General features: G+C 38.5%; 1 protein-coding gene across 1 annotated transcript; it reads right to left on the reverse strand.

The window, feature by feature from the left end:
• Positions 1–35: 35 nt before the first annotated feature.
• PSMD12 (proteasome 26S subunit, non-ATPase 12) lies at positions 36–26,819 on the reverse strand. The gene is made up of 11 exons (XM_082679970.1): positions 26,647–26,819; positions 17,777–17,836; positions 17,560–17,688; positions 13,631–13,738; positions 11,965–12,069; positions 7,919–8,068; positions 7,697–7,831; positions 6,581–6,693; positions 5,396–5,570; positions 3,490–3,567; positions 36–2,502 (listed from the first exon to the last, which is right to left on the reverse strand). Exons 1-11 carry the CDS (start codon positions 26,752–26,754, stop codon positions 2,293–2,295), a joined length of 1,371 nt encoding a protein of 456 aa, XP_082536096.1. The 5' UTR covers positions 26,755–26,819; the 3' UTR covers positions 36–2,292.
• Between the last annotated feature and the right edge of the window lie 1,160 nt (positions 26,820–27,979).

Consider the following 27,979-nt stretch of genomic DNA (forward strand, 5'->3'; position numbering starts at 1 on the left):
TTTGTTATAAACAGTAAAAGAACTGAAAAAAGTGATCTTTTAAAATATGAGTTTATTCTCCAGGTTTTCTTAAATATCCACAAATTAGTGCTTTTATTGCAGCTATATCCAGAAGCTGGAAACAATTTAAAATATGTTCTTTTATCATACATTTAACTTAAGAGATAGAATGGAACAGTATGAATTTTAGAGATGTTTTTCAGTGATTCAACAAAAAGCATATGGAAATTGATAATTACAGAAATAATGATTGAACTCTAATATAAAAACATAAATTATATAGAAATGAAAGGGTAAAAGGTGTTTCATTAAAAACAAAAAAAAAACAGTGGCTCATCACCTCTCCTGCTGGTTAGTAACCTAATGAAAACAATGAGTCAAGTATTCACTTCTCCATATTAAAACGAAGTGGTTCTAACCTTTTCATGCATGCCAGCTTTAGGTCAGAAATGCGAGCCAGGATTTTAGGTTCAGAACATCTCAAATATTTTACTGCCTTAAGCTAATGGATTCTTCTTTGTAACACGAGAAATTGGTAATAAATCTTAAGTTTGCTTGGACAGAAAAAACAATGGATGAGCAGTTAATCAAGTCAAATGGGATTTGGTCACTGGGACACAGTTACAAATGGCACCAAATCAGAACACACAAAAAGCTTAGTTTGAGGGTGAGCATGTTAAAATAAAAAACAAAGAAGAGGAGCATTTGAGATCTTTACAGAAACATATTTGGCCAAACAGTCTAGGTTTGGCAAGTACAAGGGGAATGAGTCCCTAGAAAGATGAAGTTAATGAGAAGCTAGATTCAAATTAGTTCCAACTCAATTTACAAATTAACAATGCAAAATGATTTTATTTTCCATCCTTTTCATTCAATAGAAAATTAAAAACTATATTCTTACTGCTAATGTAAACTTCTGATGTTTCTTACCTTGCCATATTTTTCGTTAGTTTTTAAAGATAAGTGATAGCAGATATTGTTATTAATGTGACCAATACATTAAATTTCCAAAGAATAAAATTAGATTAATACTACGTTATTCCCCCCCCCCCAAAAAAAAATACTACGTTATTATTCACAATAGAGGTTCTACAACTGTCCCCAGCCCTGGGATCACGAAGTAGGACGATTTAGTGATCATTAAATGGAAAATGAATTGTGAAAACTGTTGTTTCCAGAATGCCTTTCCCTCTCTATTTGTATTTTTAAAAAAAGATCTTATACTTTCTTCATTTAAACCTATTTTAAATAACCTAACATTGTTTCCTTTTTCCATTTTCTCTGAAATCAAATTTTAAAACTTCTAAAATTTGCTCATAGTAAGTGATCTCAGATGTTTCTTTTAACAGTAAAACTACTTTAATTCTGTTTAAAAAAAAGTGTCAACACTATACCATTTGCCAAGAGGGTGGCCTGAAGTCTCTTTTTTTTGGTCATTTTTAATGCATTTTAGGTTGTTATCTAGCACGCATATAATGGAATTAAAGTTCCTATAGGAGAGAATGAAGTTGGAGCATTAATGATGCAATTACACATGGAAGTTAAAGCCACAAAGGAGTTATAAAAATGACCTTGTGTATTAACCTCTGTCAACACAATTAGTTCAACACCTGGTCAAGTCAGGGAAAGGGGGTAACAATAAGCTACTGTGACTGAAACTAGCTTGACTCAAAAAAAAAAAAAAGTCTATAGCCTACCAGATAGCTCTGTACACACTCAATCTAGAGACTTTCTACCACAATACTAAAATACAAATTCTTCACAAGTCACAACTTTATCCCAAATGTTCTTATAGGTTCTATGCTGCTTTTTAAATTCTACTAAATAATCAATAGCTTTACAACAAAATTAATTTTATTTAAAAAACACTTAAATCACTATCCCACAAAATGTTTAGAAACACAGGTAACCATGGAAGGTAAACGTGCATATACTGCTTTTATTATTATAGTTATGGTTGTTAGCTAAATGAAAACAAATAGTAGCTAAAAAGGTTTCAAATGATAGAATAACGTATTTAGGTAAGTTATGACAATTTTTTGAGTACTCAGACAATAGAAATGTATTATATATTTTTGCACCAACTGCACATGCAAAGTTAACAATGAAATCGAGGAACTGAAGATCAAAAGGGGCCTCAAATATGTTCACTAGCTTTTAAATTTTAGACAAAAGAGCTGAGAATAGGAAAAAAAAAAAAAAAACCCAACATATACCCCATAAAAGTCTTTTTCTTTTTTAATGACTTCCAATTTTAACTCTTTTCTAAAAGCACTAAGGGCATGGAGACGCTTATTGTAGATTATGTATCATCTCCTCTTTGGCTATGAGGTGTGTGGTTTTGTTAACTAGAGACATCAATGAGTTCAGTTTCTGAGACCAGTCATTTAATAAATTATTTGGATCCTTGGGTCTCTGGAAGTTGATAATTCCTGCCAACCTGTCTACCTTAGCAAAGATGGTCTTGTTAACTACTAGATTCGAGAGAAAAGCCTCTGACTCCTGCAAGAGAGAGACAAACTGGATTAAGACAAGATAATTTTAATTATCAATAAACAAAATTTAAGGAAAGCATTCTCTACACTCTTCACTCAAGAATATGCTAAAATTCATTAATAGTTAGAAACTGCTGATTTCCTGCAATGATGTACTTATTTTACTAAGAGTCTAGGGAATGATTAGAATGAGTACACTCAAAGTCAGCATTCAGTTTGAACCTCCCGGCAAACTTAATGCTGTGGGTACTGCCCAAGAACCTGTTGCCACCAGCAATTTGGTCTACCTTCTACGTTTCCCCCTAAAAGGCAGTATTATACAGTTAGTTTCAGTTAGAAATGGTGGGTTAGAATATATGCTCTGCCACTTGCCAACTCTGTAGCCAAAGAGAAGGCACTTTACTTCTAAGGACCCAGGCACCCTCGTCCAGAAACGAGAAGAGTTAATGAACTAACCGAGGATCAAGCCCTCTAACCCCAACATTCCACAATTCCTCCTTTTCAGCTAAACTGTCAGACTCCTTCTGGTGACAGAAATGGTTTTTCAGACCATCACTATACACTTTGCTTAACTCCTATCTCTTTGTTATTGTACATTTTACCAACATGAAAACCAGACCTGAAGATGATATCCCTCTAACATGTCCTGGGTCCTTTTCAGGTGAACTGCAGTCACGTCTCCCTCATATGTTTTATTTCTACAGTTCACTTTTGGGAACCTAGACATATTTATTACAGAAATATATACTTTATCTTCAAATTAATCACTGTAAAACTACCATATTTAAGTGAAGATTTTAACTAGTATAAATAATATTAATGTAGCTATAAACTTGTTATTTAGGCTACTCTTTGGTATTCAAGATAGCTTGGGGAAACTTTCTATCACCTAAACTTAAAATTAAGTAATAAAACAAAATTGATTTTCTTGCTCAATTTTTACAAGTCAGTTGATTTTCAAAATGAACGGTTACAAACAACGTTTACTACTTACATCAACAGACAGATCCAGAAGTTGTGCCATCCTCTTCATCGTTATCCTTGTGTAATACTTGGCCATTATTCTAATATTCTGAGGAGAGAATATAGGGCACAGAGGACACAGCTGTCAGTAAGGCCAAAAGCCCAACCCATTTGTTTTCATATCCAAATAGGTTTAGTTAAAATGTCAAATGCTCAGAGCTTTTATTTTGCTATAGTCCACCACTGGAATGAAGCTGGTTCTAAATGTCAATAACGAAACTAAATATTTAGATATTTTGGCTTCTGCAGTTATTTTTAGTTATTCTGAGTACACTCTACAACTCTTCTAAAATATATATAGTCAAAATATAGGCTTAACTAAATTAGTTGTTAAAAGTTGTAACCTTACTAAAATATGTTTGCTAAATGCAAGAATCTAAAGTTAAGTTTTTCTAATTATGACACAAATGTTTAAAAGGCTAAAATTTTTAAAAGATCAAAATCATCTCAAAATGCTACCTTATCATCATTATAACTATGTAAAGATAACTCAAAATTAAACTCTTAATTTTCACTGGAAGTGGTGCTAAAGATAGAGAGGCGCCCCTTTGTTCTTCTTAATGTTAATGTTATTAACAAAGCAGCAGCACTCACAAGGAAAAAGGGGGATGGTGGGGAGAAAAATGAGCTCATCTCTGAAGAAGCTGCACCTCCTCCCATCTCTAATCAGGGCTGAGGGCAACTCCAACCTCTCAGAAAGCATAGAATCACTCAAGACTCCCCGCTTTTCCTTCATCCTTTAAATTTAACCAATGACCAAATTCTATTACTTTTCTTCTTTAAAACAGTTAATTCCATTCCACCCACTCCTCCTCAATACCTTGGCTACTGCCTTAATTCAAGCCCATAAAGCCACTTAGCTAGTCTCATCTCCAGTCTTTTCTCTCTCCAAATCCACTCTTCACACTTCCTCCCAGAGGAATCTTTATAAAATACAAGCCTGGTCATTATCCTCTCAGCTTTGTTACGACCCAGCCCTTTTCCGTACCTCCAACTTCCTTTCTCACTGAGCCCTTTCCTTGGAGGTCCTCAAGTTCCCCTGCTGGTTTGCTGCCTCCATGCCCCAGCGCAGACCATCCCATCTGCCTACCAGGACTGCCCTCCCTTGTCTGCCTGCTGACTACATACTCTTCTCACAAATCTTACCTCCCACATCGATTCCTATGTATCCAGCCTGACCATTCTTCATGGTGGAACCAATCAACTCTCTCCTTGTGCTCCCCTCTAGTACATGTATACTTGTACCATAATACATAATTTATAAATGCATCTTCCACTGTGATTTATTTTTAAGCATTTTGAAGGTAGGGACCATGTCTTATTCTCCCATGTGTCCCAGCACTTTGTACAGTGTGTGGCATATAGAAGGCTCACAATAAATGTTTGTTAATGAATGAATGTTGACATAATTCAATTTGTAGTGACACCAAGAAGATCAAAGGTCAGGTTTAAGACATGCTACCCATTTCCAAAACTACCCAGCGAGTACCAGAAAGAAAATACTCCCTCCACCCCCACCCATCCCTCACATTCTTAAGAAATTCCTTCTGATTTATATGCTATAAAACTTTGGATTCTTGAGAGGTCCTCTCAAAATGCAGCATGCTAACACAGTTATCTTTTCTGAAAAGCTAAAAAGAGGTGGGGAAAAAAAGACAAGAGGGGTAAGATAAATTCTGATATGCTTTGGGAAATAAGACAATAAACATCTGAACAACAAATTTACATCACTACTACATTGGGCATAGAAAAAAAAATCCTAAAGTGAAGAATTAAAGACATAACATCCAAAAGAAACATTTGAGGAATAAAAGTTTATGCTCAGATTTGCCAAAGTTTACTTCTAAATTGTCATCTCCATCATGCCAGATCCTTACATGTTCAACAACTCTGTTTTTCAAGTCTTTCCACCTTTTTTCACCTTCCTCTGTATAACCAAAAACATCAGTTGCAGGACTCTCCAGAGAACCTTTTCTTAATTCCATTCCATAGTCTTCAACAAGTGTGGACCAACGCATCAACTCCATTGTGGTAAAAAGCTTTAAAAGATCCCTGTAAATTAAATAAAACTTAATATATTCCAAATCTGTAAAAATTAAGTTGCATCTAATAGCAAATTTTAAAATATCAACAAAGAGGATTTTTACAGTTTTGTTTGTAGAACAAGATACAAGTTATTACTTATTTTACCAACTTTACTACCATTTTTTCCACAGTAATTGTGAAAAGCACATTCCCCTACTTATCATTCTGCTATCTCCTCTATTGTATTTGCCAATCTCTGGACTAATTGACTGTAAACTTACTAATGAAACAGATAAAAGAAAAATAGCTTAAAAAAAAAGCACAATGGGCTTATGATAAAGCCTATGCCTGTTTTATTATTTATTTATTTATTTATTTATGGCTGCATTGAGTCTTCGCTGCACGCGCGCGCGCGGGCTTTCTCTAGTTGTGGCGAGCGGGGGCTACTCTTTGTTGCGGTGTGCGGGCTTCTCATTGCGGTGGCTTCTTTTGTTGTGGAGCACAGGCTTTAGGTGCGTGGGCTTCAGTAGTTGTGACACGCGGGCTCAGGAGCTGTGGCTTGCGGGCTCTAGAGCACAGGCTCAGTAGTTGTGGCACATGGGCTTAGTTGCTCTGTGTCATGTGGGATCTTCCCGGACCAGGGCTCGAAACTGTGTCCCCTGCACTGGCAGATGGATTCTTAACCACTGTGCCACCAGCGAAGCCCATGTTGTATATAATGGATTTTCAGAAGCATCTACTTCTGAAAATCACAAAGTCCCAAACATTTACAAATGATAAAATTTATCAGATGATTAATTAAACAAAAGTGAGTTTGAAATAAGACTTCTACTTGATAAGTGGCTTAGAATGGAGTGTTATAACCTCACTGCATTAATTTCAAATGTAGTCCTAAAAAAACACTTTATTTTCTCTAGTTTTATTCTCTAATACAATCTATCAGTAACCAATTAAGAAGTATATACTTAGGTTAACCAATTTTCTTTCAAAACGGTGCTTCTACTGAGACATACTATACTAATTATAAAAGTACTTACTTGTATTTAGGAATTTCTTCTAACTTCTTGTCACCACTTATTCGGTGAACCAAATCTGACTGTTCATTGTCAAAAGGAGCCAAGATAACATAAAGGACAACACTTTTCAGGGCCTAAAAAGGTTGTACAATGCAACAGTTTACATACAAGACTAGAAACAAAATGGAAACTTTGGCAGAAAGTGAAAATTCATGGCATAATTGTATATACTCATTTTTAATACTGTATTCAAAAGTCAGGGGAAAAACCTTATCAGATTGCTCTTCATAGTGCTTTTCTTTAATGTTGACTTTTCATAAAACTATTATAAAACAAATGCAGCGAAAAAAAAAAAATTTTTTTTCCTTTCTGGCTGTGCTGCACGGCTTGTGGAAATCTTAGTTCCCCGACCAGGGATCGAACCTGCACCCTCGGCAGTGAAAAAACGAAGTTCTAACCACTGGACCACCAGGGAATTCCTGAATCTTTGCTAATTTGAATTACTACCTGGGTTGGCTTTTTTTTTTTAACTGAAGTATAGTTGATTTACTTAGTGTTAGCTTCAGGTGTACAGCAAAGTGACTCAGTTTCTTATATATATATACATATATATATATATATATATATTCTTTTTCAGATTCCTTTCCATTACAGGTTATTACAAGATATTGACTATAGTTCCCTGTGCTATAGGGTAACTCCTTGCTGTTTATTTTATATAATACATAGTGGTATGTATCTGTTAATCCCATACTCCTAATTTATTCCTCCCCCAAACTTTTTTTTTTAATAAATGTATAAAAAAAGGTTCTTATAACAAGTTAGCAGCAAAAATGTGGAATCCACATATAATCTATTCACAAACTTTGCAAAATAATTTTCCAAAGTAATGCTAGGTCTTTATCTGTGACCTTTGTTAGAAGGTAACCTGCTGTACATGTCTTAAATAGTAAGCCTACATTTCTTCAAAGGCCATAAATAATTCATCTGAATCAGTAAGGATAAAGTGAACTATCAACAGACTGAACAGAAAGCAGTACCACACAATTGCGTGTAATTATTGAAGTTAAAATTATTTCAAAAAATGCAAATTCTTCCTAATAAGTATCAATGTCAAGTTTAAGACTATATTCTTACCTGTTGCCACTTTTCACTTTCTGCCTGTATACAGGGAGTATCATAGATTGCTCTGTAGTGCTTACAAATAGACAAATAAGATCCTTCATGTTGATCCAGCTGAATCATTAAGTTATAGTATTTCAACTTTAATTTCTGAAAAAAGTTGACAAAATAAATCGGGGTTTACAGGGTTTCCCCCCAACATTTTCAAAGTAAACTTATAGTAAGAGATAGGCTTACCTCTGTATTTTCTTCCTGGAAAAATTTGGTGTTAATTTTCTTGCTGATGATTTGTGTACGAATGTAATCCTTCACAGCTAGGCAGAGCCGCATTTGCTCCAAAATAAACTCCACTCGCTCTTTCTTTTCCATTGACCCATACGTTTCTACCTAGCAGAGTAAGCCCCCAACCAAGATTATAATCTTTAGTAATATTTTTAAATTGCAACAAAATTAAATAGACATTAAAAATTCACACTTGATAAATAATATGAACCTTCACGCATATTGAGTGTTGATGGTGATATAAAAAGCTAGTTTCCTCCGGGAAATTACAATTTAAAAAAATTATTATATAGTAAAACGGATATTTTTCTTTTGGTGTAAAGCTCTATGAATTGTAACACATGCACAGATTTCTGCAACCACCATCACAATCAAGACACAGAACAGTTCCATCACCCGCATAACTCCCTCACATGCCCCCTTTACAGTCACACTCATAACCCCTGAAAACCAATGATCTGTCCTCTAATACCACAGAACTGTGTTTTCTTTATTATTATTCATTCATTCATTCATTCATTTTTGGCTGCATCGGGTCTTAGTTGCAGCACGCTGGACCTTCCATTGCGGCACGCGGGCTTCTCTCTGGTTGTGACGCACAGGCTCCAGAGTGTGTGGGCTCTGTAGTTGCAGCACACAGGCTTAGTTGCCCCACAGCATGTGGGATCTTAGTTCCCCGACCAGGGGTCAAACCCACATCCCCTGCATTGGAAGGTGAATTCTTAACCACTGGACCACTGGGGAAGTCCCCCAGAACTGTCTTTTCAAGAATGTCAAATATAACATGCAACCTTTTGAGACTGTGTTTACTCAGCATAATGCTTTGAATAAGATTCATTCAAGTTGTTGTATAAATCAAACAGTTCGTTCCTTTTTATGGCTAAGTAGTATTCCATGCATGGATGAACCCCAGTTTATCCATTCACCTGCTGAAGAACAACTGGGTTGATTCAATCTTTTGCCTATCACAAATAAAGCTACTCTGAACATTAGTGGACAAGTTTTGTGTGAACATAAATTTTCCTGTCTCTTGGGTACCCAGGGATGGGATTGCTGGGTTATACAGTAAGCGTATGTTTAACTTTATAAGAAACTGCCAACCTGTTTTCCAGAGTGGCTGCACCATTTTGCATACCGATCAGCAATCTATGAGAGTTCCAGCTGCTTTGCATCCCTGCCAGCTCTTGGTATTGTCAGTATTTTAAAAAAATTTTAGGTATTCTAATAGGCATGTAGTAGTATCTCATCATGGTTTTAATTTGCATTTTCCTAATGGCTAATAAGGAAATGACAATTCTAAAAATGAAAAAAGATATCAGTTGCAATGCTAACTATATAATAGTTGAAACCGTTATACAAAAAAGAGGCACAGGTCTTTTGAAAATTCAGATGACAAGGCTGATATGACCCTTCATGGGTGCAGAATGTAGAGTTACAGTAGATACCCACAAATATAACAGAGAATCAATTATATCAAACACTATGAAAACGTTTCTAATATAATATTTGGCATACATATGTTATAAATGATTTATAACATCTAGAATGACACTTTTACAAAGTAGAATGAAGTAAGGCTATTATTACTACAATTTGGTCTGAAATGTTTTTATTTCACTGTCTTGTCCTTCGTTATTTTTTTTAATAGTTAGTCAACATATTGCGTGCCAGGCACTGTGCTAAGCACTCTATGTACACTAATTCTCCTTTGTAATTTCTTAAGGAAAATAAAAACACACACAATGAACCATCAATGTTTCATTTTGACATGTTCACTCACTCTCCATGTGTCAATTACTTTGAAGCAAATCTCAGACAAGATATTATAAATATTTCAATATGTATCTCTAAAAGATAAACTGAAAAAAATATCATACCTAAAAGTTCTTTATATCACGAAATATCTACTCACTCCTCAATAGTCTCATTTATTTTTTTAATCAACTCAGAATCCAAATAAGGTTCATATTCTGCAATTTGTAGCTATGTTTCTTATGTCTCTTTTTTCCTTGCCATTTATTCATTGAAGAAATCAAGTCAATCATCCTATAGTTTTCTAGAGTCTGAAGTTTGCAGACTGCGTCCCTGTGGTATCATTTAACAGGCTCCTCTGTCCCTGGTATACCTTAAAAACTGGCAGTTAAACCTAGAGGCGTTATATAACTGAGATTAATTTTTTGGCAAGAATACTTCACAGGGGATGTTGAATCATGAGGCATATAGTCCTCCTGGTTGGCAAATAGAGTTGGGAGGCAAAACTGTGGAGCAAATAAAAAGATCAGTGGTTGCCAAGGGTTAGGGAGAGGACGGGATAAATAGGCAGAGCCCAAAGGGTTTTCATAAGCAGTGAAACTATTCTTTATGATACTACAGTGCTGGAGACACGTCATTATATGTTTGTCAAAATCCGTAGAGTGTACAACACCGCGAGTGAACCCTAATGTAAAACTGTACTTTGGGTGATAACGATGTGTCAGTGCAGGCTCACTGACTGTAACTAACGCACCACGCTGGTTCGGGATGCTGATAGTAGGGGAGGTTGTGTGTTGTGGCAGCAGTGGGTAGTACTTCCCACTCAATTTGCTGTGAACCTAAAAATATTTTTTTTAAAAAGTCTTTTAATTGAAAAGAAAAAAAAAAAGGTGTGTGTTTGGCGGGGTGGGGAGCCTGAAGCCAAACAGAACTAGTGGTAATCCAACAAGTTACTTAACTCCTTTGAGTCACAATTTCCTTGGCTGAAAAGTGGGGATAAAAACAGTGTTGCATGTGAACATTAAATGAGATCAAGTATATAGAGAACATGTTTTAAAAAATGACAACAAACACAATGCATGCCATACAAGTTCCTTCCAGTATTATTTTTTTCCTTTCCTTTATCTAAAATGGATAAGGTACATAATTGAAAAGTTAAAATAATCGATTTAACTTAATGGGGAGCCTTTGATGAACTAAAATTATAAGTAAAAATTTGAGCATAGGGCTTTCCTGGTGGCACAGTGGTTAAGAATCCGTCTGCCAACGCAGGGGACACAGGTTCAAGCCCTGGTCCGGGAAGATCCCACATGACGTACAGCAACTAAGCCCACGAGCCACAACTACTGAGCCTGCGCTCTAGAGCCTGTGAGCCACAACTAGTGAGCCCACGTGCCACAAATACTGAAGCCTGCGCGCCTAGAGCCCGTGCTCCGCAACAAAAGAAGCCACCACAAGGAGAAGCCAGCACACCACAACGAAGAGTAACCCCGGCTCACCACAACTAGAGAAAGCCCGCGCAGCAATGAAGACCCAACGCAGCCAAAAATAAATAAATAAATAAATTTATTTAAAAAAAAATTTTGAGCATAGTTTACGTACATTTTTCTGATAGGAGAAATGGCTTTTCTCAGATTTCTTAGCACTCTGCTATCTCATTTTAAGGCCTCTCTTAAAAACTGTCCTGAAACACAGCAAACTATGAAGGAGTTTTTCTTTGTTAAACCAATATAGACTAGAAGTTGACCACCAATCAAATATTCATTAAGAATGAAGCCAACGATGAACAGTAAATTCCTAAGGCATAAGTAAATGAACGTGAATTACTGGTTTTATTTAAATTCTAAAGAGAATTAAAATGTTCAAATAAGGGCACAAAGTTAAGACTAATTTGTTGAACCTACTTTTCTTCAAAACGTTTTTAGCAGTTAAATTTGGTTGGGACCATAATTACACAACTTCCAGCTACTTAAACAACCTCACACTCTACAGTACTCACTCTTAATCCTGGTGGTTCAGAAGAAAGTGATAAGGTGCCAAAATAAGCAATTACAAGAACATATTGCTGACTGTTTTTTTTTTCTTTGCTGCGTCACACGGCTTGTGGGATCTTAGTTCCCCAACCAGGGACTGAACCTGAGCCTTCGGCAGTGAAAGCGCCAAGACCTAACCACTGGACTGCCAGGAAATTCCCAAAATACTGCTGACTGAATGTAAAATTTTACATACTCTAAAATGCAGCACCTTACCTGTAACTCTTGTAAAATGGAAGCTGCCTCTTTGACGTCACCGTTTTGCTCTTTTATAGTTGCTAATGTTTTAGTCAGCCGAGCACGCTCAATTTCAACATAAATCTACAAATACAAGAGGTTTATATTATCTAAATTCCTACAGAAACGTGTTAAAATTGAAAAGGTAGAACTGAACTATTATTCAAACAAGGTATTTCTCTTGCAGCTGTCATGCACTTTATCCTCCACATACCAACAGCATTGTGTGACATTTTACATTTCACAATCACATAATTTTTAAAGAAAATATCTCTATAAAATGTTATCCATATTTTGCACTTTGCTTTGAGAACTTCAGTATGAAATCACTGTGCTTAACAACTAACAGGACCAAAAACTAAATAAATGGCACAGAAAGTGCCTTTAAAAGAACTGATTATTTGAAAAATAACACTTTGCAAAGAGCGTATGCAGTCTATTATCTATAATTCAACCAATACTCTCATTCTGATTTCTCTTTAAATGCAAGGCTACTTTCTCTAAAGACATCTGATCTTGCTAAGTTAAAGTTACTAGCATTTTTGTAGCCATTTGTAATGCTAGTAGATTTATAATTTCCAACAAATTAAACATTAAAAATATAACTATAGCCTAACAAAGTCTAGGGAACTAATTTTCATGCTTGGGCTTGCTGACCCATTTAGCCTTTGCTCTGCAGCAACCCCTTTTCCCCACTCCAGTCCCAAATCCTTAATCTCCAATGATAACAAACTGCTTACACTTTCCTAAATGTACTAAGTGTTTCTCACTCTGATATCTCTGCATATAATTTCCCCTATGTCTTAAATGCCCTTCTCCCTATGCTCTGGCCCAGTAGAATTTCTATTCATTCTTAAAAAGCCAGCTGAGCCACCATAAACTCTCTGAGGCTTTCCTGGGGTCCTCAGCCAGTCAACCCCTACCTCTGTGCTGCAGGGAACAGCAAGCACATTGCTACTGTCATGACCAGCACAGTAACTATTTCCATGATTGATCTCTTTTGAGGTTAAAAATAGCGTCCTGCCCATTTTGGACCTCGCACAACACAGGTAGGTGCTCAATAAACGTTTAATGAACTAAATTATCAAAAGAGGCAGTAAGTTATATATAAACGAAGTTTTTGTCTTCAAACCACAAAAATCTACCTAGAAAGAAACGTATCTACCATAGCCACCATTTCATACTTGCCGTGTTTAGAGAAACACTAGATTGGGGGTGGGGATGGGGCACAGGCATCAAAAGAAATACAGATCGTTTCTGGCAAGACAGTCAAAGTTTGAAAGCTAACCTCACACTGTAAACGCTCTAAGAAACCTTAGCTATCCCAAACATAGACTTCTTGAGCAGGTCTAGGCCACGTGAAGAAATAACCTTATGTTTAATTATTACCAAATGTAAATTTGGGATAAGATCACTAATTTCTAGAAAAATCTGGATATACTAAGACTGTCACTATTTCAGTATATTCACTGGCATATGGGAAGACACTAGAAGGAGATGTATTTACAAAGATATGGGTTAAATTAAGATGACGACATTCTGTGTATTCCATCTTATAAACACATACATATGTACCTATATAAAACGTTTAAACACATAAGTATCTCTGAGTACTTACTGTGAGTTCTGCTAATAGAAAACTTACCTTTCCTTCTGTAACCATTCGTAGAGTATCAATTAATCGAAGTTTGATTGGAAGGTCTGTGATTTCCTCAACGTAAGTACAGCACTGTTGAACCATTTTTGCAACAGCCTAAAATAATAAAAACCATTCATAAGTTAAATTCATTCCTCATATAGGAAAAGGAACTATTTTATTGATGGAAGTGCTGTGGTCAAATCTGGTCTTCCCAAGCAACTCTAGATACTGAATTACCGATTAAAAAAAATATAAGAAATCAATTCCCCCAGCCCCACCCCTACAACCCTTAGCTAAGAAGTACTGAATACTCAGTAACAAAGCAGTAAAGGTTAGGAAAACCTCAGGTGTAAAGACCTTACCCCTCTCCACTACAACTGGTGGGTGAGCTGATTACACAACAGGAAAGGTGGAAGAGGCATGTCTGGCAATGTCTGTTAGAAGGCTGGCTGGCTAGCTTTTTTACAGTCAAGAAGGAAAGTATGGAAGAAGTGGCAACAGATTAAGGGCAGGGAAAGGTGGGGGGAGAGAAAAGCAGAGTTTAACAGTGGCTGTGACAGTGGTGAAGCCATAAAAAAGAGTTGGTGGCAGAAGCAGAAGGTAAGACAGTTCCACCATCTGGGCGGGGAGCAGGAGCCACAGCCAGCCATGCCCACCTCAATAAAATGCGACACTGAAAAGCTCAGCATCTCTTGCCCACAGTTCCCTGACAGGTAGCACAAGCAGCTTGTACTACATTTCTTCCAGCACTAACAGTCTATGATCTAGGTCAGGGGTCAGCTGACCTTTTCTATATATGTTTATAAATATTTACACAGTAAGTATTTTAGAGTTTGTGAGCCATAGGATCCTCTGTGGCAACTACTCATTTTTATTTTATAAATAAATTTATCTATTTATTTTTGTCTGCTTTGGGTCTTTGTTGCTGCACGCAGACTTTCTCTAATTGCTGCGAGCGGGGGCTGCTCTTCATTGTGGTGCGTGGGCTTCTCATTGCGGTGGCTTCTCTTGTTGCAGAGCATGGGCTCTAGATGCGTGGGCTTCCCTACTTGTGGCTCACGGGCTCTAGAGTGCAGGCTCAGTAGTTGTGACGCACGGGCTTAGTTGCTCCGTGGCATGTGGGATCTTCCCAGACCAGGGCTTGAACCCGTGTCCCCTGCATTGGCAGGTGGATTCTTAACCACTGCGCCACTAGGGAAGACCTGTGGCAACTATCCGGCTCTGCCTTTGTAACTCCACAGATATGCCATACATGACAAATGGGTGTGGCTCTGTCCCCCCAAAATTTTATTTACAAAGGTGGCAGGTAGGATTTGGTCCTTGGCCCATAGTTCACCAACCCCTAATCTAGATTCTAAACAGCATATCATAATCATTGATAATAATAATTAGGACTCTGTCATCAGGAAAATGTTAAATTACATTAAGCATATTTTAAGATAGCAGAAAAGTAAACAGAATATCTTGCTGTCAATTATATCTCAGTAAAGCTTTAAAAATAAATCCCATGGTATATCTTGCAAAGATTTCCTTGAAAAACATTTAATGTTCACATAGCTCAGATCAGACTTAATTATCTGAAAATTAGCTGTTTAGAGACTCCCAGGAGTCCCAGAAGGCGAAGGTTTTATTGTAAAATATAACTCCTTCAGTAAGTGCAAAGCTCTGGAACACCTAGTCTCTCACAAAACAGATGATCCCTCTAAAACTAATTATAATAATGATTTCTAGAAGGGCATACAACTTGATCATTCTAAAAGCTGTGCAAAAAATACATTAACAGAAACCAGATGGGGAAAAGAAAAGGAAACAAATCAATATTCTAATGATAAGTGAACATCCTGCTGCTCCCTGAAAAAACTGTAGGGAAGTCATTAGTGAAGTTACAGTTGGCGTGATGCTGACCCTCTGCACTGAAGTGATAGTGAGTTAGAAAACGTTAATCTTAAGCAATCTAGAAAAGGTTATTTTAAGAAGATTACTAATTTCTAACCCTGATAAAGCAAAAATGAAAAGTTTGAGGTAAAACATAATTATGAGAAAAGGAAAGAGATATTTGGAGTCCCTAAGTACTTTCCAGCTGTGAAGACATAACATATTAAGGCACAAAGAGCAGCTCTGGTTCCAGTTCTGGGGATGTTACTAGCCAGCTGTAACACTGACTCCAACTCTTTCCCCAAGAAGCCTTCCCTAATAAACTTAATTAAAACCTTTCTCTTCCTCTTTTCATACATCTTAGCATTTTTACTATTCTAATGTCACTTACTATATGTTGCCATGTATGCAAGTAATTTTTAAAAAATTTAAAAATCAATCTTGGGACATGTTAAAGATTGCTATGATTACTTGCGATTTATGTTCTGTACTAAGCTATAGGTTACTTACACATTTCTTCACATTCCAAAAGGCTTACATATAAAATTCAGTTTCTCTATTAGAAAAGTAACAGAGTAAACAGTCCCTCGACTAGTTCTAAAATGTTATGACTCTATGAAATTAAATCTGTATTTTAGGATATGTGCTTTGAACTTTATATTAATACTATATAAAACACATATTTTTGTTTATTTTAACCCAGGTTGCCCCAAGACTTCTAATTAAGTAGCCCTTTCAAAACTGTCCCATAGAAAGCAAGTCTCTTAGAAAATCAGAGGAGGATGATGGTTTATCCATGTTAGTCTCTCAAACCACAGAAATGAGCAGCAAAAATCATATTTAAATGAATTTCACATTCACATGTACTAGAGAGCCTCAATTAAATCTATGTTAATTCTTAACAGTGAATTTTATATGCATGTAAACTTATCTAAGAAAAAGGAAAAAAACCAATCACAGTAACTTTGCTTTTTGCAAAAAATAATTTAACCCACTCTAATATCAAGCTCACTCTCACAGCAGACTAATTAATAAAATAAGGGCTTTGGACAAGAACCCTGTACTTCTATTTTTTGGTTCTACTACTACCTTGTTTTACAATGTCATTACCTTTACCATTTGAAAGCAAAAAATAAAAACCCATAAGCTACTCGGAACAGCATTTTAAAGATGAAATATAAATGTAAAAAGTGGAGTCTATTTCTAAAGAGGATCATTTAAATACATCTCAAGCAGAACAGGAAAGCAGTAAAGAAAATCCAGCTTCACAAAAACACCAAAAGAGAACATATATAATCTTTAGACAAAATGAGTAGTCTGAAATTTTTAACAAAATGATGTCTGAAAATGGCCTCAAAAATAAGTTAAATAGGGGCTTCCCTGGTGGCTCAGTGGTTGAGAATCTGCCTGTCAATGCAGGGGACATGGGTTCGATCCCTGGTCCGGGAAGATCCAACATGCCGTGGAGCAACTAAGCCCGTGCACCACAACTACTGAGCCCACGTGCCACAACTACTGAAGCCCGTGCGCCTATAGCCTCTGCTCCGCAACAAGAGAAGTCACCGCACTAGAAAGCCCACGGGCGGCAACGAAGACCCAAGGCAGCAATCAATCAATCAATCAATCAATAAGAGAGAGTAGCCCCCGCTCACCACAACTATAGAAAGCCCACGCGCAGCAACTAAGACCCAACGCAGCCAAAAAAAAAAAAGTTAAATATTAAGTGTTTAATAAAGGCATGATTAAGTAAATTACGGATTATCGACTTGACAGATTATAACACAACCATTTAAAATAATAAATATGAAGGAGCGACATGGAAATAGAAGCTGCATCAACACTCTCAGAACAATTTTGTAAAAATATGCAAATATATAAAGATTAGAAGACAAAAATAAAAGCAGTTGTCATGAGAATATGGATAGAATTTTTTAAAACTCTCTAAATGTTGTGATGTTGATTTAACAGTAGATTTAAAACAGATTCATAGAAAGGTTTTTTTTTCTGAAAGTCCTTATTTAAATTTGAATGTATTTGTTTTTGATCAATCATGAACTCACTTGTTTTAACTGACTCCGTCTTTTTGACAAAAGCATAATATTTTCATTAAGTAAATCCCATTCTTTAGCCTCATAGCACATCTTCACTACTGCAACTAAGATACGGGATGTAGACACCATATCAGAAGCCTGTAAGAATGAAAATATATTGAAAGTTAATGGAAACAGTGTCAAATGAAATTAATGGCAATTGAGGTTTTCATTATAATCTACTCACAGTTCGGGTCTGTTTTTCCAAAGAGAGAAGGGTTTCAATGACTTCTTGAAGTCTTCCTTCCTAAAACAAAAGGTAAATGAACAATGAAAACACCAACAACACAAAACCAAATAACAGTCTAACATGAGATGTTTCTGACACAGAAAGACAAAATCAATAGCCTATTTTAGAGGAAAGAGACTACTGTTGTCTTTTTCTCCTTTTCATGATACTGCCTGCTTCTCCAGAGGATTCCAGAAGTCAGTGGTTCCCAACTTGGGGCCCACAAGCTACTTTTTTTTTTTAATAGATCTTTATTGGAGTATAATTGCTTCACAATGCTGTGTTAGTTTCTGTTGTACAACAAAGTGAATCAGCCATATGCATACATTTATCCCCATATCCCCTCCCTCTTGAGCATCCCTCCCACCCTCCCTATCCCACCCCTCTACGTCATCGCAAAGCACTGAGCTGATCTCCCTGTGCTATGTTGCTGCTTCCCATTAGCTATTTTACATTCAGTAGTGTATATATGTCAATGCCCTAACCCACTACTGGGCATATACCCTGAGAAAACCATAATTCAAAAAGAGACATGTACCCACAATGTTCACTGCAGCACTATTTACAATAGGCAGGACATGGACCCAACCTAAGTGTCCATCAACAGATGAATGGGTAAAGATGTGGCACATATATACAATGGAATATTACTCAGCCATAAAAGGAAATGAAATTGAGTTATTTGTAGTGAGGTGTGTGAACCTAGAGTCTGTCATACAGAGTGAAGTAAGTCAGAAAGAGAAAAACAAATACCACAAGGTTTTTTTTTTTTTTTTTTTGCGGTACGCGGGCCTCTCACTGTTGTGGCCTGTCCCGGTACGGAGCTCCGGACATGCAGGCTCAATGGCCATGGCTCACAGGCCCAGCCACTCCGCGGCATGTGGGATCTTCCCGGACCGGGGCATGAACCCGTGTCCCCTGCATTGGCAGGCAGACTCTCAACCACTGCTCCACCAGGGAAGCCCCACAAGCTATTTTTAACATTTCAAAATGCCTAGGAGAAACTGACTCTAGAACAACAATGATTTAACACTCAAGAAAAACATCAAGTCTTTGTTTTGGATTCTAATTCATCACCTCAGTGTGGGAACACCTGTTTATCTTGTTCTGAAGAGACTCTTAACTGGCTGTCACCCGTGTCTTTGAAGAATAAAAATGGGAAAATAATGATTTCTTTATAAATTCACCAAAAGTATTTTAAAACATGAAGTTCTGAGGAGAAATAAAAAGGATATTTGGTGGTAAAAAGATAGGAAACCCTGGTTTAATTTTTCAATGACTTTAGAAATAAATTATAATTGTGCTTAAAGAAAACAAAGCCTACCTGAGATTACCCACGCATGCTATACCAAGTCATCAATTGACAATAATCTCCATCTCGTACGTAAAAACAAAACATTCTCCCTGGGGCATACATTAAGAAATGGGAATAACAAAATTCAAATAATATAAACCTAGATGATAATACACCAGGACTAAAATAAGCCATATTAGGAACCACACATTTTGATAAAAACAAAACCACCCCACAGCACAAAGATTGCATTAATTTAAGATATTGATATTACTAACATTGAATGAATTGGAAGTGATGAGGAGGGTTTCATTTATAAATCGCTTTTCTAACCCTAAAGGAAATTTATTTTTATTTTAATGACATTCATAGATGGTACATGAGTACTACTCTTTTACTGATGAGAGAAACTAAACAGCTTTTGAATTAAGGGCACAAATAATGTTTAGACTTTTCAAAATACTGTTCCCATATTTTCCAAGATAACTTTTAAGCTATGAATTTTCTAGGCAGCACAGAAAATGCACTGTATAGCATTGTTTGAATTTATTTTAATTAAATCTAAAACATACAATTACTAACATTTTAACAATGTTTCCCATGCAAAGGGGAGCACCAGTTCTGAAAGCTGTATAGGTTTACGTGTACAATATATGTTGGCTAAATGTCCATCAGAGCAGAAGAACAAAGAACAAATCTATAAATTCTCCAAAGTTAAAGGTTAATAAATCATAAAAATCAAAGAATCAAAACCTGTGTTGTTCAAAGGTCAACTGTAATTTCCATAGGGAAATGGTTACTACTTGGCAACAAAATATAGTGCAAAAATTGCTAAAATGCAAAATACTGTTTACTGATGGTCCCCTCTTGTCACTTTTGTAATTACTATTAGTCACATGATTGTGATCAACAGCATGTAGTTTACTGTATGGTATTTTATTCAGAAATATGCATTTTAAAGAATTGCACCCTCCAATGAAGGAATCACATACCACTCTAGAGCTGGGGTCTACCAGTATCAACAAAACATTAAATGTCACCATCACCTTCTCAGAAAGGCGTTCTTGGAAAATGCTCTCTAAAGTCAGTAGTCACTCAGCACCTCCTTTAACACTCCAGCCCACTGACTTTCTGCTTTGCAATGACCCTGTGGACAAAGAATGTCACCTGCCATTTCAGTAAACAAAGGACGTTGCGGCTGTAAAACAGGATACTGGTCCTAGATAGTTACGATGCATGTCAAAGAAATGATTTCAGTAAGCCCAGGCTCCTGCATCTTCCCCTACAGAGAAAAACACTAAAATCATTAACTTGAGATGTCTGTTTTTGTGATTAGCAGTAATCTTTTGATGTTCAACTACATGTTTGTTTTTTTTCAGCCAAAACTCCTATGTATTCTGGCTCCTCCATCACCTCTTTGGAACAGTCCCTCAGAGCTATCTGAGTGGCTGCCTTTTTGGGCTATAGTTCTCAGTAATGCCCCAAATAAGACATAATTCTCCACTTTTAGGTTGTGTATTTTTTTTCAGTCGACAACCCCAAACTCTTTTCCATTTTAATGTTCACTGTCTTTCTAATCTCACTAGAATGTACTCTGTAAGAGCTGGGGCCATGTCTATACTGTTCATCACTGTAGTTCAGTGCTCTGCACCTGCCCAAGCATATAATGGTGTTTTGTAGATACTGTGTACCAGTATCTTTATACCTTTATACCTTGTACCACAGTTATTAATGTGCATGTCTTGCCTCCTAAGTGGTCTATAAGTTCTTTAGGGCTGGACATTGTTTGATTGTTTCCCTTACACCAACCTGCACACAGTATGTGTTCAATGGATTGACATTGACCTGAACTATTCACTTGATCTTGGCTTACAATTCCTGATTCTTACTGTTACAGTAAGTAGGATGTGACAAATTATATGGCTGACAATTCAGTGCTATCTGAAAAACGTTACCATCAATTTCATTAAATACAACTCCCAATTCTCTAATCATCCCACTTTTCCACCCAATCTTCCATGTACAAGCTCATGGCTAAACATCTTCCTCGTTCCTTTCCTATCTATTCACATATCTTCCTTGAAATTCTACCTCCTCAATGCTGCCTTTCAATTCAGAGGAACAAGGTGGTCAGAGCTATCAAAACCAAGTTGTTAGAACATGTGACTTTTGTGACTCCTTTTTCTCATTAAAATAATCCTTGTCGGGGCTTCCCTGGTGGCGCAGTGGTTGAGAGTCCGCCTGCCAATGCAGGGGACATGGGTTCGTGCCCCGGTCCGGGAGGATCCCACATGCCGCAGAGCGGCTGGGCCCGTGAGCCATGGCCGCTGAGCCTGCGCGTCCGGAGCCTGTGCTCCGCAACGGGAGACGCCACAACAGTGAGAGGCCTGTGTACCGGGAGGGTGGAAAAAAAAAAAATCCTTGTCAATGAGGTAACTGACTAAGGAGTTTATTCAACATCAATACATGTTGGGTATCTGTATATTCTGTATGTTTGTGTCCTTTAACTCCTAAATGATCCAATCTTTTAATGATTTCTTAAACAACCTCAACAAGTAAGAAAAGGCCCATAAAAAGTTAACCACAAACAGTTGAAATGTAATGCCAATCCAATACTTTTAAATGACCTATTTCTTGAAGGGGTCTTTTGTCCAAGCTACTAACAATCAGTAAACTGTTTTACATTTCACCTCCTCTTTATTTTTAGTGTTAACCATGAGAAGAGGTTGCAGGTGACCAAATGAAATGAAAAGACATTAAGAGGAGGGAGAGGGACTTCCCTGTGGCGCAGTGGTTAAGAATCCTCCTGCCAATGCAGGGAACACGGGTTCGAGCCCTGGTCCAGGAAGATCCCACATGCCGCGGGGCAATTAAGCCCGTGCGCCACAACTACTGAAGCCCGCGCGCCTAGAGCCCATGTTCTGCAACAAGAGAAGCCACCACAATGAGAAGGCCGCGCACCGCAACAAAGAGTAGCCCCACTCGCCACAACTAGAGAGAGCCCGCGTGCAGCAATGAAGACCCAATGCAGCCAAAGATAAATAAATGAAATAAATTTAAAAAAAAAAAGAGAAGGGAGAAACGAAGGATATATTCGATTTAAGAATGCAAGTAGGGCTTCCCTGGTGGTGCAGTGGTTGAGAGTCCGCCTGCCGATGCAGGGGACACGGGTTCGTGCCCCGGTCTGGGAAGATCCCACGTGCTGCGGAGCGGCTGGGCCTGTGAGCCATGGCCACTGAGTCTGCACGTCCGGAGCCTGTGCTCCGCAACGGGAGAGGCCACAACAGTGAGGCCCGCGTACCGCAAAAAAAAAAAAAAAAAAAAAAAAGGAATGCAAGTAGTCCCTAAATAACCATATGCCAAATATACACGGTAATCCAAAAGCAGGCGGTGGGGGTAGGGGTTGGAGGGGAACCTTCTGTGCATTAGAACTGTTAAATACTACATCTTTACAGTTCAGAAAAGGCCCTCATTAGATTAATTTTTAACTCCCTAATGCCAGGGTGAAATAACAACTATTATCTAGAACTAGTATCACTTTTATTATCTCACCAATCTGACACAGGGTCCTCAAATACCAATCACAGAGGCAGTAGAATGTAATGGTTAAAAACAGGCTCTGCAGCCAGAATGCTTGAGTCTAAATTCCAGATCTACCACTGTGTTACTTTAAGAAAGACACTTACCCTCTCTGACCCTCAATTTTCTCTTCAGTGATATGGGCATAATAATATCTATAGTTCCTGCTGCATAGAGTTGGTGTTAGGATTAAGGCAATGATGGCTAACATTATTAGTCACTGTTGTTATTTGCTAGGTGAGTGTTAGGACACAGAAACAGAATTGTACTAGGTCAGGGACTTCCCTGGTGGTCCAGTGGGTAGGGCTCTGCGCTCCCAATGTGGGAGGCCCAGGTTTGATCCCTGGTAGGGGAACTAGATCCCGATTGCACGCCACAACTAAGAAGTTCGCATGCTGCAATGAAAAGATCCCGCATGCTGCAACTAAGACCAGGAGCAGCATGCATGCATGCATAAATAAATAAATAAATAGATAGATAGATAGATAGATAGAACTGTACTAGGTCACAACTGTAGGAGATTCAAATGGCCTAGATTTGGCAAGTATACCACGTGGGGTTAGACTTCGGTCTGACTTTTGAAGGCTTCTGCTATATGTGGTATTCTCACCTGATACATTCTTATTAATTCTCTATACATATAATTTTTATCTTCGAATGTCTTTCACATTAAAAATAAAAAATGTCTTAAGGAAAGTAAGCACAGAAGTGATAGTCTCTTAAAGAAGCCATGGGATGTAGCAAAAAGAACACTATACCTATTGCCAGGAGACCTCAGCTTGATCTGATTCTTCTATAGACCTTGGATAACTACTGAAGCTGCCTGAACCTTAGTTTTCTCACAAGCAAAGTGAAGGTAACAAAACTTCCTTCAGTTTTATTGATGGGCTCAAAATAAAAAACTAAAGAATGTATGCTAAAGTGTTCCATGCATTCCAATGTAGAAATGCAATGCTTTAAATATATTTTTATGATTGGCAGAATGGCTATAAAATAATATAAAATGAGGGATAGAAAGCAAAACAGGGAAACATACCCTAAAAAACCCTAAGACAGCTATCTAATCCAGAAGTTGAAAACTGTGGGTCTGTATTAAAAAATCCTTCTACCTTCCCATGCCCCAGCCCTCTTCCCCCTGCCCCGCCTCCCCACAAAGACAATCCATATCTACACCTTGTTTTGTTCGACAGGCACAGTGTCTTAAGAGAAAAATCAGGGCTTCCCTGGTGGCGCAGTGGTTAAGAATCCGCCTGCCAATGCAGGGGACACGGGTTCGAGCCCTGGTCCAGGAAGATCCCACATGCCGTGAAGCAACTAAGCCCGTGCGCCACAACTACTGAGCCTGTGCTCTAGGGCCCACAAGCCACAACTACTGAAGTCCGCGCACCTAGAGCCCGTGCTCCACAACAAGAGAAGCCATGGCAATGAGAAGCCTGAGCACCGCAAGGAAGAGTAGCCCCTGCTCGCCACAACTAGAGAAAAGCCCATGCGCAGCAACGAAGACCCAACGCAGCCAAAAATAAATAAATTAAATAAATAAATTAAAAAGAAGAAAAATCAAATGGCTTTAATTTTACATAGTTTAACAGGCCCCAACATTCCCTGCTTCAAACATTTCCATCACCCACTTGACACCCAAAAAATCATTTGGCATTTGAGTTTGCAAATCGTCTCAACTGTCTTGAACGTAACAGCGATGTTCTAAATAAATGCCATACATTGACTGCTAGAACAATTGTAGCAGCGAAATATTTTTTTCTTACTGGCCTATAAGCTATTTGAAAGCAAGAGCTCTGTCCACTAATTTTATACCCCCATAAAGTCTAGCACTGACTGGGTCTTACACACAGTAGGCTACCAGAAGAAATTGGTAAGGGGAAGATTTTTTTTCACCCTAGTCTCAGTTCTTGGAACAACTGTACTCCTTTAAAGCAATTAGTTTCTTCCTTATGGCAACTATCAATCTATTAATTCCAAAGAGGTGGTTTGGGGCTGACTTTGACCTGTACATATGTTTTGTCTGATCTACATGGTATTGGCTCAAACAGTGCTTTAAAACAGATTAGTGTCCAGTTTCTAAATATAAAGGCAATTCATATAAAAATCCATATTCCTGGTCTCTCCCTCAAATTAGAGGAGTTCATAAAGTGTGGCCTTCATTTGCAATTGGCAAAGATTAACCTAAGGTGCAGAGTTCCTACTCTCTTTCCTTGAGCAGGTGCTCAGAAGTTCAGGTTTCATTACACTTTGCTCCCTGGGCAGGACACTTGGTGAGAGCAGAAGCTCTAGAATCAGTATGCCTGGGTTTGCATCCTGGCTCCACCACTTTACTAGCTGTATGACTTTGGAGCATGTGACTCAACTTCTCTTAGACTGTTTTCCTATCATAAAATAAGAATGATAATAATACCTACCTCACAGGGCTAAGGTGAGGATCAAATGAGTTAATACATGAGTGCCTGGCACTGCAGAAAGCACTCAATAAATGTCAGAGATTGTTTATCTGCCCTGCGCTGGAGGTGTTTGAGTTTTCCAACCTCTATGTAACTGGTGATGTTTCTTTTATGTAACTGGTGATGTTTCTTTATAGTAGCAGCTAGAAAGCTCAGAGATGAATTGATGGCTACCCTCCACTTAGGGTACTGAACCTAAGAAATACAAGTGTATCAACTTCATCATCTTTCCCTAACCTTGTCTTTTGTAAAGCCCCACTAAATTCTTTTTTGGAAAAAAAGGGAAGCATTGAAAGGGTTCCTTCTGAGAATTAAATGTGAAGTATTACTTGACACTCCTCCTGCCCCTGAATTTAGTATGTTTTAATGTACTTAGGTAGTAAGCTCCTTAAGAGACAAAAACAACCCTATTAGTGAATGCATCCCAGATGAATAGCAATACATGTTTGTGGCTGGATTGATCAAGGAATTTAAAGAGGCCTGAGCACAACCCTTAACAACGTTCCCTGATGAAGGTGATGCAACAACTATCCAAACCCTAGTCAGGCACCTAGGTTTAAATCCCTGGTTCTACCTATTGCTACTGTTAGGATGGACAGACAACTCTAAGCCTTGGTTCCTTTACATGTAAAATGATACACAAAGTTGCCTGACACACAGCATCCCATGTTGCACGATAAATGTTCAGATCAAGTAAAATTTCTATTTCATGGAAGATATGCAGCTGGGCTAAACTACTGTTAACGACCTCCATTAATTATGTTACTTTGTACTTCTGTGCCTGTTTGTCTTTACTCGTGCAGTTCCCGCTCCCAGGGATGACTCCTCCCCAGCCCAATCTTACTCTGCAAGGCCTGATACAAACGTCAGCTTCTCTGTAAAACCCTCCCTTAACCGACCAGTAAAAACGAACGGCTTCCTTCTGTGTTCCAGTAAGACTTTCATACTTGTATGGCACTCACTACCACGCGTAACTTGTGTAATTTGTTGTGTACACGGACTCCTTAGGGACAGGGGTCCTGTGTTAATCACCTTCGTCCCTATCCCTTTCCTGTCCCTTCTTCTGGCCAAAGGCCAAGCACATCGCCACGATGCGTACGCAACTTAACCAGAGAAACTGATTCGACAAGAGCAAGAGAACTAAACTCTCTGATCTAGCGTGAATGCTGACGCGGCCTTAATCCCTGAGAAACTACTCAAGTAAACGTGAAACAGTATCCAAGAAAAGGTAAAAAGTACTAATGGAGCCCCAACTCCTAAGGGAATGAAGTGACCATCTGTCCTGGGGAGGTTCTGGGAAGCTGTATGCACTAGCGTACTCCGGCTGCGGGGTCTCCCTGGTCAGGCCGACCTGGGATCTCCTACTTCTGCAGGCCTAGCTCGGGCCGGGCAGGCAACAGCGGGATGCGCGCTCCAGCCCGCAGGCCCCCTGAGGCCTAAGCAAGCTCGGCGCCGTGACTCAGCCCCTGGCTCCCGCCAACACCCAGCCGGCCTCCCCTCACCTTGGCCAGCTTCTCGCACTCCGGCAATCGCTGATCCACCGTGGCGCTGTAGTCCACCTCCATCTTGACGATGCGCCCATCTGCCCGCTCCAAGTCGCCGTCCGCCATGGTCCCTACCTGAGCGTCCGTTGATGTCCCCCTAATTCGGCACCACTAGTCACCCACACCGGAAGCTGCCGGCGCACCCCCTCAGGCAGTGCGTCGGCGGCCCGCGCGAAGGACCCCACGAGGCCCCTTGCGCTGGCCGCCAGGCAGGCAGCGCCGCGGACAGCCCTGGGGGCGGAGCTGGGGCGCGAGGCTCGCTCGTGCACCCTACGTCCGGTTTTGTCTTTGCTGACAGACTTCTCATCTACAGTTTGCGGTGAGAAAAGCTAGTGTAATCGAATAGGCTATGATACATATTCTTACACCTCTGCTTTGAAATATTATGATTTCTCAGAGCCGTGGGCAAGTCGCTTAACTTTTCTTAGATCTCGGTTTTCTCCTGTCTATAGGAGCAGGCTGAAATAAACGCCGAAGAAAAGAGTTCTCAGGTTTCATCTGGTTGAGAATCTTGGCATAATCTGTGGGATCTCTTAAAGTTAATAAGAGAAGGTATGGCAGTGGCTGAGTAGTATAATAGGTAAATATTATGTTGCTAAGAAGAATCTTTAGAAGTTTTATTTGCTTTCCCTTTCCAAACTCTTATGAGCATCAAAAGAGATCACGTATATCCGAGCCGATTTTCCAGTTAGGGACCATACAAGTTTTCTTTATTATCATCCACACCATCTGGGTCCCTTTTTTTAAAAAAAGCTTAAGATCCTTGAACGTGAGAATGAGGCTGTGTGTGGTGTGGTCCAAGTGTCAACAGTAGCCTGGGAAGCAAATGGGAAATCTTGGAGCGGTCTACTGTTATGTTAGTGATTCTCAGTTTAATCAGCACCAACCTCCCTTTATATATGCTGAATAGACCTTTTTTAAAAAAAAAAAAACTGTTCTGGGGACTTCCCTGGCCGTCCAGTGGTTAAGACTCTGCTTCCCATGCAGGGTGTGTGGGTTCAATCCCTGGTCTGGGAACTAATATTCCACATGCTGCATGGCTTGGACAAAAAAATTAAAAAGAAAAAACAAACAAACTATTCTGGAATGAAAATCATGGATAATATAACCCATCTACACACATAACTAAAAAACAAACACGAAACAAGAAAGCATCCTAGCTGTAAAGGAGAAACATTGCAAAATAGCAAAATAATAATATATTTCAAAATATAAAGGCTAAAACATGTCTACAGTAGAAATACAAAGAAGTAGCCATTTGCTTGTACACATATACAATACAATAACTATA

This window comes from Grampus griseus (assembly GCF_964374135.1).
Source record: "Grampus griseus genome assembly, chromosome: 20".
In the NCBI taxonomy this organism is placed as follows: Eukaryota; Metazoa; Chordata; class Mammalia; order Artiodactyla; family Delphinidae; genus Grampus; species Grampus griseus.